The following is a 15,460-nucleotide window of genomic DNA, read 5'->3' on the forward strand; positions in this document are numbered from 1 at the left end:
TTTCTGTAATAAATAAACCAAAAGTAATAACCACGCCATCGTGCAGTTGAAATTGCAGGCATAAGGAGAAGGAATTGTTGGAAGGACGATGCGCTCATTCGTGTAGAAGTCAGTTTCCCAACTTTAGAGCAGGGGCCAAATTCTTCCCTTCAAATGTTTAACCCATGGGTCAACTAATCTTGTGTGGAATATCACCAGGCCACTTGCAGGGAGCAAAATTCGCTGTGAGAGAGAAGGTAAATCAGGTAGTATCTTGACTTCAATAGAATTGAACATCAAGCGTTTCCTGTAACATTTCACGAATGTGACTCGGCCTGTTTTACCTCCCTTGTTCAAATTTACGTCGAAGTCTGATGAGTCTAAATGTACTTACCAGACTTATATCACAGTTCTCTATTGCTGCGATGTTTCTTTCAAATATAGAATATTCTCCTCTGAGCTGAATTAACTAAGATAGCTCGAGACAGAATAAAGAGTTTGGACTCAAGTTCTGAAACGCTAGTGGTCAAACACCTCTATAGACGTCATTACATTAAAACCGATCAGTTGACCTAGTGAGTCTGCCTCGCTACCTCAGTGAACAGGACACAAAGCGTCCCCGAATCGAACCAATCACTTATTTCTATTTCCCCCGCCCCCACCAGGCTTTCGCAGGTTTGTCCAGGTCTAAACCATGACGCAGATTATCAATCCGTGAACTATGATCACGGGTAAGGTATGAAGACTCCATATTGTACATCCAATTTGATTTATCTTTTGTTGTGAACAACGGGGCAATTTTCATATTGGACACTGGTGTACACCGATCACTTTGGAACTAAAACTCCATTCCACCCTCGGCCCAATTTTCCCCTCCGCCGAAAAGATCATCCGCTGTGTGAGTATCACAGCCTATTTGATATTGCCGGCTTCACCGTACTGTTCAAAAATTAAAAGTATATACAAATGTGATAAGTGTCATAAATATTGCAGAATTTTCTCTGTTGGACATGTACAGCCTGAAAGTTTCGGTGAAGTTCATGTTCTAAAATGTAAGCCAAAGATTGCCTTTGTGTACTGATAAAACATTTCTGTGTTGACATTTCTGCACATGAATTCCAAGCTGGCATTGAATGCTCCAGCATCGTTTAAATAACAAATGTAGGCGCAAGGTTTCAAACATAGTAAATTCGTTCAAAGTGTAGTCTCAGTAATTTCCTCGGTTGGAGGTTAAAAGCCAACAAAGTCTCTTCTTTTCGACTGGCCCTTTTTTTGTGTGTTTTAGCTTGTCTGTGTGTGTATTTCCATATTTGGTTGTGTGATGATTGTTCTCTGTCAGGTTAGAAGTAAATTAAACGGCATGTTTAATACATCATTTCATTTTGAAAATTAAACAAAAGTGGTGTTCTGTGCGACGATCTGTTTTCGTTTAGCAAGCAGAGGGAACTCATCCCACCAGGTTATTGTTAATGATTGATTATTGTAATTGTGTTCAACATAATGCAAAATTAGAACAATGTCGTCACTTGTTTCTCTTCAACCGAAATAAGTCTATAATTTCCACAATGATGCACTTGTATTTTATTTCAATGACCAAAGTAACATTAAATCCCGTTCTAAAATATATGATATTATGATTATGTCCAATGGGATGTAACTTAAGTAGGACGCTTTTCATTAGGTTCTTTCTGAACATAAAGTTACATCGGCCCCATCCATATCAAGACTGGGGAAGTATATTCCCTTCAGAGGTTTCATCCTGTCCGGTCGAATGAAATATTATATTAAAATTCTCAACAAATGGAATGTGAAATCGAACCTTGTAAAATGACCTTAAACTATCACATTCATAACTTCAATCGAAATTAAAATGAATGAGAACAATGTAATTGTAGATTCGGTGGCAGCTTCCTTAAAATGTCACAAATTGCAATCATTAGACTGTAGAATCAAAAATTGCTTTACTATTAAGCGAACATTTTGCATATTAATAACGGTGAAACCGTCTTCTTATTGACCGAGGGGTCAATGTCAATCTTTAATTGCAACAAGGTCACTTCAGGGAACATGCACCTACGGTCATCAGTCCCGAAAATTAACGAATACGCCCGGAGTTGGGTGACTCCAGTGAGACAGGGAGGATCTCAAACTCATTCAACAACAAGAGTAACCAGCCCAGGGTTTCAGATGGGAGGGCGTAAAAGCCTGGGTGTAAATGAAATCGTTTGTGTTATAAAAACAAGAAATGCTGCAAATACTCAGCAAAGTCTGGCAGCGTCTGTGGAGAGAGAAGCAGAGTTAACGTTTCAGGTCAGTGACCCCTTCTTTGTGTTATTGTTTTATTCTTTATAAACCAGATAAAAATTTAACTTTCAAGAAGCTTCGACTAAAATTGTTCCAGCCGTTATATGTACGGCCATCAATAATTAAGCAATGGATTTTAGTTCCTGTCGTTATTTCTAGCGGAATAGTCAGATCATATGTCTACTTATTGTTTCCCCGACAGACATTATCGGAAATTAGTTACTATGGCGACCTGGGGCTGGGCTCTCTTCTCTCACTCGCTTTTCGAAGCATGAGTGCAAGCCCTTTATCTTGTCTCCGGACATTGTGGGCAGTTCAGTTTATCTCGGAGGAGAACAACTGATATTTGAAAGAAAGAATGCGGAATACTGATCTGGAATGTGAGTCCAGCTTCGATAAGGTTCCGCTTGATTCTAGAAGGCGATAGATACTGCGTTTGTCTTTGTAATATTCAAATGTATTTTATCGGAAGTTTCAAAAGGTTCAAGCAAAGAGAGCACTGAAAATACGTCTTGAGAGAAATTGTTATGTTTGAAACCTTGTTACCTACATTCAGTATAAAGGCAGTTGTGAAGTATTTAATCGCGGGCTATACTTTTCGTGCCTAAATATTAGCACAGAGTTTTTTTTTTATTCATACACAAGAGCTACCATTCTATGCGTTTCTATTTCTGTATCTGGCTGTTAGATGATTGCTGTTTGTCGTGACAGAAGTAAATTAAACTGCATGCCTGTTGTAATGTTCCATTTTGAAATTCGAATATAATTTTCCCGGAAACCTGTGCCTGTTCGACGAAAAGGAAGCGCTTTACCCGTCAGCTTTCTAAAAACTGATAATTGAATTTGCAGGAAGTAATGTAGCATTAGAACAATATATTAGCTTGTATATTTCTAACTGAAATAATTGCCACTGCTTGCAATTACGAGTCTTGTTACTTCAAGAAACAGTGTAACGTCACACATCCATTACAGTAACACATCATTAAAATTGTATTATTGTTTTATAATTATTGGTGTTATTACCATAATTATTATTATTAAAACATATTCAACTTGAGTGGAAATATCTGCACGAGGCTGTATTGGTAGAATAGTCTAGACTGTCGTGGAAACTTTATTTAGGCTCGATAATCATAGCAAAAACATAATTTGGAAAAAAAAGGCGCTAGTGATATCAGGATGAATGGCAGGCAGATATAAAAACAACTTCAATTAAAGATGAATAATATTGATATCGATTGGGATCAAATCCATTCTTCAGAATGGGGAAGGAAATTTCCGTCCCAGGATTAGTTTATTTGGGTTTATTGCACTGAAATATTAAAATCCTCAACAGGTGATTCGTGAGCACGAGATTTTAAGAAAATATCTTTATGTACATTGCATAAAAGTGTCAGATTCACAGCAATCTGAAATAATTGATTCAGAATACATTTCTGTATTCTCTTGTAATTTTGCAAATTGCCGTTATTTGGCTAGAATATCACAACGCATATTTTTAATCGCTTTAATTGAAATGTTGGCATGTTAAAATCTGTGGAAATATCTTCTTATTTGCTGAGTATATTCTTCAGTCTTCATTTAAAACATGGCTACTTCACTGAGCACCGAAGGCACCGCCATGATTCACCATCTAAACCCACAATCCGGTGTAAGGAACGACCCAGTCAGGCACGGAGGCTCCCAGATTCAGTCACCAGAGAAAGGAGGAATTCAGATGGGAATACCGAAATCCAAGGGTGTAAGATTAAATCATTTTTTGTCATGTTTTTCGTTCTCAGATAGATCACAATTTCAACAGAGCATGTTATAATTTCAAGATGCCTTGAGAACTGCTCTGTGTAGAACACCACTAAATAGACGATGGAGATGAGTTCCTTTCGCTATTCTTAGCGGAATGCTAAGACCACGTCGAGAATTCCACTCTATATACTAATCCGTAAATATGTTCATGCATGAAGTTATGCGTTAAGTATTTTTTTCAAGTCAGCCTCGGGATGTGTGCGTCGCGGATAAGGTCGATATTTAATGTTTATCACCAGTTCCTCTTGAGATCATGGAGGTGGGCCTTCGTCTTGAATCACAGCGGTCATTATTGCAATGATGCTCCCACAATGCTACTATTTTGGGGGTTCGAGGATTTGGAGCCACCGAGGATGAACGTACCGTGACATATTTCCAAAGTCATGATCTTGTCTGATTTAGAGGGGCACTTGGAGGTGGCCACGTTCCCACGAACTTGCTCTCTTCTTAGGTGGTAGAGGTCGCAGGTGGTGCTTCCCAAGCAACCTCGGAGAGTTGTTGCCTTTATTCCTGCAGCCACGGTGCGCCGGTCTTGGAGAGCATTGGTGGGCAGCACAGTGGCGCAGTGATTAGCACCACAGCCTCACAGCTCCAACGACCCGGGTTCAGTGCTGAGTACTGCCTGTGTGGAGTTTGCAATTTCTCCCTGTGAACCGCGTGGGTTTTCGTCAGTTTCCTCCCACAGCCTCAAAGGCTTGCAAAAATTGGTAGGTAAATTGACCATTATGAATTGCTCCCAGTCTAGGTAGGTGGTGGGGGAATATAGACATGGTGGGGTTGTGGTAGGAATGTAGGAATAGTATGAATGGGTGGTTGTTGGTCGGCGCAGACTCGGTGGACCGACGGGCCTGTTTCAGTGCTGTATCTCGAAATAAATCGATTGTTTATGGTGCTGATTCTTAGATGTTCCTGTTAATGATCTAATCACGAATATTTTATTTGTTTTGGTTCCGATCTCTCCCCCAACCCCCGACTCTCTCACTGTTACGTTTAATTTGATTTTATACACTTTAATTTCGTTGCTATTTGTTCTCTTTTAGGTCGCTCAGATTGTGTCAGGAGTGCTTTTTATCCTCTTTTGGACGCCATTAATTCTGAGTCCTTATTCTATAACAAGACAATACAGAATACACTGGTGGAGCGGTCTGTCGGTGAGTTTATGTTCATTGTTAGTTGTAGAAAATGTTAGAAGGAAATTGACAGTTAGAATTGAACAGATTAGGGCCGAATATTTTTAGCCATTGTATGTTCGGCAGCATCACCTTTCTTTTCAGCTCTGTTCCTCTGGAAATTTACCTTCGTGTTTCTTTTGCCATTTTTGTAGCTTTTGTCCCCGATAACTATTTTTAATGACTTGTGAATATGTGCCCCACCCCTCAAGATCCATTTGTTCCTCTATCCCATTTAAACGATGTTCCAATGAGGACATGACCTGATTTTTTAAATTACTTCCTTCATGTGATGTGGGCATTGCTGGCGAGGCCAGAATTTATCGCCCATACCTCATTGCCCTTGGGAAGGTGGAGGTGAGTCGCCTTCTTGAACTGCTGCAGTCTATGTTTTGTTAGGAAGGGAGTTCCAGGACCCAGCGACATTGAAGGAACAGTGATATAGTTCCAATTCAGGCTGGTGTGTGGCTTGGACGGGAACATGCAAGTGGTGTTGTTCCCATGCATCAGCTGCCCTTGTCTTTACAGGTGGTTATTGGTCACGGATTTGGCAGCTGCTGTGAAAGGAAGCCTCCACCGAACAAAATGTACCACCCCACACTTGTTTGTGTTGAAAATAATTTACAATGCCAATCTTAACGTTTAATAATGCTGTCCTATATTTTGTCGCAGTCTTCTTCAGTATTCATTAAAACGCCCAAATTTGAATTCATCCACAAACTTTGGAATTGTGTTTCCGATTCCTGAGTACAAATTGTTCCTCAGTGCATTTTGTTCCCTGCCACTAGTTTTACATGATTTATTTACATGGAACCTTAATCTCTCTGTTCCTCCATTGTCACTGGCTTCCCACCAATTAGAAAACACTCTGATATATCACTTTAGATCCAAAAGGAATTACCTCACAATTTCCAAACAATCAATTGAATTTGCCACTGTTCATCTGCACATTAACGCTGCTTTATTACTATGTTAAAGGCGCTCTATAAATGCAATCAGCTGTTGTTTGCAACTTTCTGCTGCCCTCTACATTACTTACTGACCCCGCTAACTTAGTGTCTTCAGACATTTGGCCCTCTATTGCTTCATCTAACTCATTGAAACGCATAGTAAAAAGCTGATACAGATCCCTCGGAGACAACACCGGAAAAAGTCTGCAAATAATCATCCAAAGTATTATGATCCATTGATTAAGATAGTTGTAATAAATATAAACAGGCTTTATCCTGTGAAATTAATATTCAAATTTTTGGTTCCAGTTTATAATTTCAGGGAGCCTGTGGTGCGTTCTGGGAACGGTGTCAAGTACACGCCTTGTGAGTCCAACCATAAAGGTTCTTATATAAGGAAAGTATTTCATTGCAAGGAGTACGGTTTTCACTCTAAATCCTGTTTGCTGAGATGATTAAATGCGGATTCGACAAATAGTCATCAACTGAGATGAGTGAAGTGGAGCCGCATTTAATGGGGCATATTGTGTTCTAGTGTGAAACAGGTAACAGTGATGCAGCACACAGTTTTTACAGCTCCCCCTTTCATATTACTAAAGGGATTAAATTCAAAACCACAGATGTTACGTGAAAATTATATCGAACTTGGATCAGACCACCCTCAGAGTACGGTGCACTGTTCTGGTCCAAAAAAGGTATAGAGGTAGTGGGGAAAGTGCAGCAAATAATTAGAAGGCTGATAGCACAACTGAATAGCTATAACTATCTCGAAAATCTAAACCGGCTGGGTTTAGGTGCAGTTAACAGGACGCTGGATAAGTACATGATGGAGAAATGACTAGAAGGGTAGGGTGAGATAAAGTAAACTGGGAGGAGGCTCGACTGGAGAATAAACACCGATATCCACTGGTTCGGCCGAATGGCCAGTTTCTGTGGTGTAAATTCCATTCAACTATATGCAATATATCTCTTCCAATGACATCAGTGGAAATACATTTCACACTATCACACAATGTCGACATCAAGCCAATTTGTTTTCCCCAATAACAGTAGCTCTATTCCAAGCATCTTTCTTTTTTTTTAGCGATTCTTAGCTTGATTAAAAGCCTGCCCTGAAGAAACTTGCAACTTAATTATTGTGTGATCTGCTCGTTTTAATCTATTCCTAATCAATGTCATTCCCCAGTAGGCTCCCTGCACATTTTACCCTCGACCTGCCCCAAAAAACTCTTTCTCCTCCAACTTAGAGTCATAGAATCCTAGAATGACACAGCACTGAATGAGACCATTCCTCCATGTTGCCTCTGCCAGCTCTTTGAAAGAGACATCCAATTAGTCCTACTGCATCCCCCACTCTTTCCCCACAGCCACGCATTTTTCTCCATTTAAGTGCTTATCCAATTCCGTTGTCAAAGTTACTATTGAATCTATTTCTGCCACTCGTTCAGGCAGTGTAGTCCAGATCACAAGAACCCTCAGCCGAAAAAGAAAAAGCTTCTCGGCTTTCCCCGCTTCTTTTGATTATTGTCTTAATTCTGTGTCCTCTGGTCACTGACCCTGCAGCCATTCTGTCAAACCCGTTTTTAATGTTGAACACCTCAGTTAAGTCTCCCCTTACCCCTCCCTGCTCAACAGAGAAGAACCACAGCTTCTGCAGCCATTCCTTGCAACTATAAACTACAATCCCTCATCACTGGCACCATTCGAGTTGGAACATAGGAGCAGGAATAGGCCATTCAACCCATCCAACCTGCCCCGCCATTCAATAAGATCATGGCTGATCATCCACTTCAATACCTTTTCCCCACACCATCCCATATCCCCTTATGTCATTGGTATTTAGAAATCTGTCAATCACTGCTTTCAACTTACTCAATGACTGAGCTACCGCAGCCCACTGGGATACAGAATTTCAAAGAATCACAAGCCTCTGAGTCAAGAAATTTCTCCTCATCTCCGTCGTAAATGGCTTCTTCCTTATTTTGAAATTATGTCTCCGGTTCTAGACTCCAAAACCAGGGGATGCATCTTAGCTGCATCTACACTGTCTATCCCTTTAAGTATTTTGTAGGTTTCAATGAGATCACCTCTCATTCTTCGAAATTATAGAGAATACAGGCCCAGTTTCCCTAATCACTCTTCATAGGACAGTCCCGCCATCCCGGTAACAAGTCTGGTGAATCTTCGTTGCACTCCCTCTATGGCAATAATACCCTTCCTAAGGTAAGGGGACCAAAGCTACACACAGCACTCCAAATGCCGTCTAACCAATATTCTATACTTTTGAAGCAAGACTTCACTATTCCTCTACATAAATCCTCTTGTGATAACGGTTAACATACCATTACCCATCTTAATTGTTTGCTGCACCTGCATGATGACTTTCACTAACTTATTGACAAGTTCACCCAGGTCCCTTTGTATGTCTATACGTTCTAATCACTTACCATTTAAGAAATACTCTGCACATCTATTCCTCCTACCAAAGTGGATAACCTCACATTTTCCACATTATATTCCATTTTCCACGTTTTTGTCCACTGTCCAAATCCCCTTGAAGCCACTTTTCATTTTCCTCACAACACACATTCCCACCAGTTTTGTTATCTTCTGAGAACTTGGAAATATTACATGTGGTCCCCACTTCCGAATCATTGATATATATATTGTGAACAACTGCGGCCCAAGCACGATCCCTGCGGTACCCCAGCAGTTACAGCCTGCCAACGCGAGAATGACCCGTTTATTCCTACTCTCTGCTTTCTGCCTGTTAACCAAGCCTTAATCCATGCCAGTATATTACCTCTCATCCCATGTGCTTTAATTTTGCTAATCAATCTGCTGTGTTTGCCTTTATCAAAAGCCTTCTGAAAATCCAAGTATTACATGTCCACCGACACCCCTTTATCAATTTTGTTAGTAACATCCTCAAAAACTCCAACAGGCTCGTCAAACATGATGTCCCATTGATAAATCCATGTTGACTATCCCCAATGAGATCATTATTATCCAAGTGTCCATCCTGTAGAATAGATTCTCGCATTTGCCCAACGACTGATGCAACGCTAACAGGTCTGTAATTCCCTTTTTTCTCTCTCCCTCCCTTCTCAAACAGCGGGGTGACATTTGCCACCTTCCAATCCGCAGGAGCGGCGCAGAATCTATAGAATTTTGCAAGATGATCACCAATGTGTCCACTATCTCCACAGCTACCGCTTCCAATACTCTTGGATGTAGAATATCAGTGACACCGTTAACTTTAAAACACAAGATATGAACATGGCAGACCAATTCTACTGAATAGGTAATACTAAAATTAAAATGTAGTATCCTGAAGACTTATCAACCGGCAACCCCATTAATTTCTCCAATACAACCTCTCACTAACACTAATTTCCTTCAATTCTTCATTCTCCCTAATCCCTTGGATCTTTAGTTCGAGGAGATTTCTTGTATCTTCCTCAGTGAAGACAGGCACAAAGTAATCATTTAGCTTCTCCGCCATTTCTCTATTCCCCATTATAAATTCTCGTGACTCTGCCTGGAATGGGCCCACGTTTCTCTGAGCCAAATGTTTCCTTTTTCACCTACTTGCAGAGGTGTTTACAGTCCGTTTTTATATTTTAACCAGCTTACATTCATATTCAATTCTCCCTTTGTTTTTCAGTTTCTTGGTTCTCCTTTGCTGTATTCTGAAATCCTCCCAATCCTCATGTTTACTATTATTTATGGCAGGCCTTTAATTTTAATCTTATACAATCCTTAAGTTCCTTTGTTCCCCACGGTTGACTGCCTTTGCTTTTGGGGTTTTGTGCGTTGAAGGAATGCATAGTTGATGTAAACTATGTAATATGTATTTAAAGACTATCCATTGCCTATGTACTGTCATACCCTTTAATGCATTTTCCCAATCCACCTCAGCCAATTTTCCCCTCATACCTTCATAATTTCCTTTGTATAAATTTAATACCCTGGCCCTCAGATTGAACTATCCCACTTTCAAACGGAATGCAAAATTCTATCATATTATCGTCACACTTCACTAAATGCTCTTTCACAACATGACTATTAATTAGCCCTTTCTCAATACATAATACTAGATCTAAAATAGCCTGTTCTCTAGTCGGTTCCTCAACATACTGCTCTGGAAAACCATCCCTAACACACTCCAGAAACTCGTCCTCCACATCATTAGTACTCATAAGGTTTACCCAGTCTATATGCAGATTGCAATCACCTATGATTAATGTATTACCCATGCCACATGCCTCTCTAATCTCCTGATTAATACCATGCCTCACACTACCACTCCAGTTTGTTGGCCTGTAAACAACTCCTACCAATATTTGCTCTCCCTTGCTGTTTCTTTTGCACACCCGAACAGATTCTACATTTTCTTGTTCCGATCTGAGATCCTCCCTTACTAATGTACCAATCCCTTATTATCAGTGCAAGACCACCTCCTTTTCCTTTTGCCTGTCCTTCCTAAATGTCGAATATCTTTGAATATTCAGTTCCAGTCTTGGTCACCCTGTAGCCACGTTTCCTTTATGGCAATTAGATCATACCCATTTACCTCCATTTGGGCCTATAAACCATCTACCTTGTTGCGAATGCTGCGTGCATTCAGGTAGAGTGCCCTTAACCTTGTCTTCTTGACATTCTACATTCTAAGCCTAGTTGATGCTCCCCTTTGTTTTGCCTGTTTTCTGATGTCACTTGCTAGTATTCTGCCTCATGTTACCAGCTTTACTTTCTTCCAATTTGAGCTACTCCTCGGGTTCCCATACACATGACAAGCAGTTTTAAACCCTCCCAAACAACACTAGGAAATCTTTCTGCAAGGATATTAGTTCCGGTCCTGTTCAGGTGTAGCCCCTCCATTTCTACAGATCCCACCTGCCCCAGAAATCCGATGGTCTCCCTCCTACATGAATTCTCCAGCAGTTCTCCTAATCTTATGCTCACTGCCACGTGACACTGGGAATAATCCTGAGATTACTGCTTTGGAGGTCCTGCTTTTTAATTTCCTTCCTAACTCCCTAAAATCCTCTTTCAGGACCTCTACCCTCTTCCAACCTATGTCGTCGGTAACAATGTGGACCAGGACCTCTGGCTGCTCACCATCTCCAGAAGGATCTCTTTGAATTCTTTCTAAAGTGAGGTGTAGAGAAATTAGATTGAAATACATCTCAATTCTGCGGATCATGCTTTATGCCTACTATATGAACTGCCATATTTCATTAAATGCTATATCCACAAGTAAAATACTACATTTTAATTTTAGTATTACCTATTCAGTGGAATTGCTCTGCGATGTTCATATCTTGTGTTTTAAAGTTAACGGTGTCACTGAGGCAGTATCAACAGTCATGAAGTAAAGATATCTGAATTAACTGCTGCTTACTCTCTCAAGGTGCGAGCCTGCCTGGTGATGAATTTGATCAGTGTCCTTCTGGTTCTAGCCAATGGATTCTTATTGTTCCTTGATTTCCCTGATTGGACCTCAATCGTTCCCTGCAACTCTATAAGTGCCGAGGATTCTTGTCACATTGCTGCTACTGTAAGTACAGAATTTAAATCTTGATGCACGAGTAAAGTTTGTAAGTCAGCAAAGTTAGGTGTGAGCAAAGTCAGGTGCGTATATGTTCGATTTATTTTGCATAGAATTACAAAGAATGCACAGCACAAAAGCGGCCCTCTCTGTATTTAATGCTCCACACGAGCATTGTTCCACCTAACTGAAGATATACCTATCAATAACGGGTTAGTGCAACTGGCAAAGACCAGTTCCGCTCCTTTGCCCACACGTGGCTGTTTTATAAGTTCAATGCTTTGAGTTGAATTTCTTCTAGAATTGGACTGTCACTCTGTTTACGTCTATTCTCGTTGCTAGAAATCTTTTATTTTATTTCTGATTTCCTTAACATGTTCTTCCCACTGATACACAGATATTCAGTTTCTTCGTTGAACTCACTCTCTGTGTCCTGATGCCAATCGAGCTATCAATATCAATCGATGTTTCCATTCTTGGCTGCAAGACGTTGTGCATCAATTCTAAAATGCATGCTAATAAGGTTGGTAGTTACACATACGCAGTTCATATTTCCGATTGATCTAAACAGAAAGAATCAACATTTATAAAGCATATTTCACGACATTATAAAGCGCTTTACAGTGAATAAAGAACCGTCCTACAAACATTAGAGTAATAATGATCAGATAATGTTTTATTTGTGTTGGTTGACGGTGGATATAGAACCAAGACACGCGGACGAAGTCCTCTGCTGTTCATTGAATTTATAGCATGGGGTATTTATATCCACCTGAGCGGGGAGACAGGACCTCGGTGTAACATCTCAGACTTGAGCAAACACACCGAGACTGACACTCCATAGCAATACTGAGGAAGGTCAGCCCAGTCAAAGGAGATGACTTGCGGTTGATCCGTTCCACTGAGGTCCTCTCCACCCTCTAAGGTGGACGTAAAGGAACGCATTATATTAGAGTAGGAGAGTGTTGCTGCATCCCTTGCCCTACAATTACACCCAGGGATCAACCTCACTAAAAATAGATGATCTGGTCAAAATTACATTGCTGCACTTGGGAACTTGCTGCACACAACTTGGCTGCCGTGTTTTCACATTAGAACAGTGACGCCACTTCAGAACAAAAGTATTTAATTGGTTGAAAAACCTTTTGGGGCATTCTGAAGTCGTGAAAGAGGGTGCTTAAATGCCAGTCTTTCCTTTCCTTGCATCCGAAAAATGGCACCTCCAACAGTGCTGCACTGGAGTGTCAACCTACAGTATGGTCTTAAATCCGTGAAATCAAGAGAGAAGTGTAAATATGGACATGGACTGGGCTCGGTGACAGTAAGCTGAGGGTGGTAGTGTGGGATGCATGGTTTCCAAACTTGGTTTTGGTTTGCAGTCGTGCTCTGCAATGGTTAATTTTGGGTCGATTGCTCTTTTAACTTTTGGTAACTATCTACACTCGGGTATAGGAGGAGCATTGCAAAGTTTGCAGATGATACGAAATTTGGAAATGCAGTAGATAATATTGAGGACAGTTGTCGGCTTCAGGATGACATGGACTGAATAGTGAAATGGCCAGAAGCTTGGCTGATGGATTTCAATGCTGAGAGGTGCAGAGTTATACATGTTGGAAAGTCTAAAATGGATGCAATAAATAGGACAATTCTGAAAAGTTCAGAAGAACACATAAACCTTTCTGTGCAAATGTATAAATCCTCAAACGTGGCCAGGCACGTTGATAGGGGAGGGAGGGGGGGTTAAAACATGGGGCTTGCATGGATTTCTAAATCGAGGCATCAAATATAAAATCAAAGGGTATGTTACAAAAATCGCTAGTTAGGCCTCAGCTAGGGTATTTCTGCAAATAGATACAGGGGAAGTTTGCACGGACATCAGCAGGGATGAGAAACTTCAGTTAAAAGGAGAGGTTAGAAAAGTTAGGGCTGTACTCCTTGGAACAAAACGGGTTTAGAGGTTACCTAATAAAGGTTTTCAAGATGGTAAGACGTTTGTTTGAAGGGTTACAGAACGGCTGTCCCCTGTAGTGAATATGTCAATAACCAAAGCACATAGATTAAAATCACCGAAGAGAGGGGGAATGAGACGAATTTGTTTTTCTTAGAGAATTATAGGAATGTGAGGCATTCTACCTGAAAAAGTGATGGAAGTTGATTCCACAAATAATTTTAAACAGGAATTAGACAGATGCTTGAGGATAAGGGTATGGAGAAAAATTTGCGAGGATGTGGGATTAAGCATGACAGCACAAACATGACAAACAGAAAGGCCTCCTTATGTGCTGTAATTTCGATGAATCTATAAAATCAAGTTTGGTAAAATGGCAGCAGGCCGGGTAGGTCCCACTCGATTTTACTCACCCCGCCCCCCCGCCTCCAGCCTGCTCCGCAGTGGGATGGGGGAAGGGATTAAAGGTCCGGTCAGAGTTTTGAATCTGCTTTCACCAACCTTTAAGGCAGCTCTTTCAGATCGTCAGAACTCCTTGCATAAAGGAAATTCTCTGCATCTCCTCCCAGCTCTTTTGCCAATTATCTTAAATCTTTGTCCTAATTATCAAGTTATGATCCTCAAGGATTTTAAGACTTAATAGAAGGTGCTGTAAGGTCATTCACAATTTCTGGTTGCCAATTTCCCATCAAACCTGCCTCTTTATGTCCTTGTGACATCCGAGGTATACTTGCATGCTTAGTTTGGGAAAATGCTGAGCTAGTGAATGTAAGAAACAGATAGGGAACAATAGGATACTTTTTAGGAAAAAGGCCAGAGTGAACTTAATCAGACCCGGTATTTGGCCTATTATTAGATGTGTATTGTCCAGTGGTATTTTTAAGCTCTTTGGTTTTCCAGCTCACCTGCTTTGTCTCTTCAATCCGATCAGCTCGCAATTCAGAATAAACAGGTTGTATTATGCTTCCTGTTATCAGAATTAAAATTTTAACATTGCCTTCAGTACAGTTGCTGCTTCGTTAATGTTAGCTATAAATTAAATAAACTATGCACAGAAACTCGAATTCCGGGATCCGGATTTTGCACAGTAGACACATGCTTAATGAGTCACAATGTTCTGACTCAGAGGTGAGACTGCTACCAACTGAGCTAAGGCTGACACGCGAGAGCTTCTCGATCAATTCAGTATTTGGTGTTTACCTCCCGAAAGTATTGTAATTAAAAATATTGCAACGTTCTCTGGGATTCTTAGTTATTGAAAAGTTTCATCCATTAAACAGAATCATCATTTGTGACTGTTTTTGTTTTTTTGGTTGACTATTTGTTTGTTTCCCATTTTTGCATAAATTCTCTTTTCTGTCACAGCCTCCAAATGAGTCTACTATTCAGAGTAACACCTCTCAAACACTGATACCCCAAGACCAGACTGACTGCAGTATGATGCCTTTACCACCGGTCTAGAAAAGGGTTTCATTGGCACAACAGGAGTTTCAGCAGGAAGATGACTTGGCGCCATGGGGACAATGTTCAGTTCTTGAATGGCTTTGCTTTCTCTATCGCGGAATGTATCTTGTTTGTTAAGCACAAAAATAAGAGATAAGCAGAATAAAAAGAAATTTGCGAACTGAGGAATTGAATCTTAGAGAGCATAAGGGGACCATTCGAAGCACCATGACTGTGTTAGCTTTGGAAAGAGTTTTTCTAGTTAATGGCACTCCTCGTGCGCTCTCCCTATCGTTCCAAAAATCATTCC

At 40.5% G+C, this 15,460-nt stretch overlaps 1 protein-coding gene across 2 annotated transcripts; it reads left to right on the forward strand.

The window, feature by feature from the left end:
* The first annotated feature begins 791 nt into the window (after positions 1-791).
* LOC137345306 (membrane-spanning 4-domains subfamily A member 4A-like) lies at positions 792-15,231 on the forward strand. 2 transcript variants are annotated; one of them, XM_068008804.1, is made up of 7 exons: positions 792-877; positions 3,858-4,024; positions 5,127-5,237; positions 6,515-6,571; positions 11,622-11,768; positions 12,157-12,282; positions 15,073-15,231. In XM_068008804.1, the coding sequence occupies exons 2-7, from the start codon at positions 3,872-3,874 to the stop codon at positions 15,166-15,168; spliced, it is 690 nt and encodes a 229-aa protein (XP_067864905.1). In that variant the 5' UTR covers positions 792-877; positions 3,858-3,871; the 3' UTR covers positions 15,169-15,231. The 2 variants fall into 2 exon arrangements, with proteins under 2 accessions (XP_067864905.1, XP_067864906.1); XM_068008805.1 differs by lacking the exon at positions 792-877 and adding an exon at positions 2,582-2,663.
* Positions 15,232-15,460: the final 229 nt, after the last annotated feature.

This window comes from Heterodontus francisci, chromosome 28, assembly GCF_036365525.1.
Source record: "Heterodontus francisci isolate sHetFra1 chromosome 28, sHetFra1.hap1, whole genome shotgun sequence".
In the NCBI taxonomy this organism is placed as follows: domain Eukaryota; kingdom Metazoa; phylum Chordata; class Chondrichthyes; order Heterodontiformes; family Heterodontidae; genus Heterodontus; species Heterodontus francisci.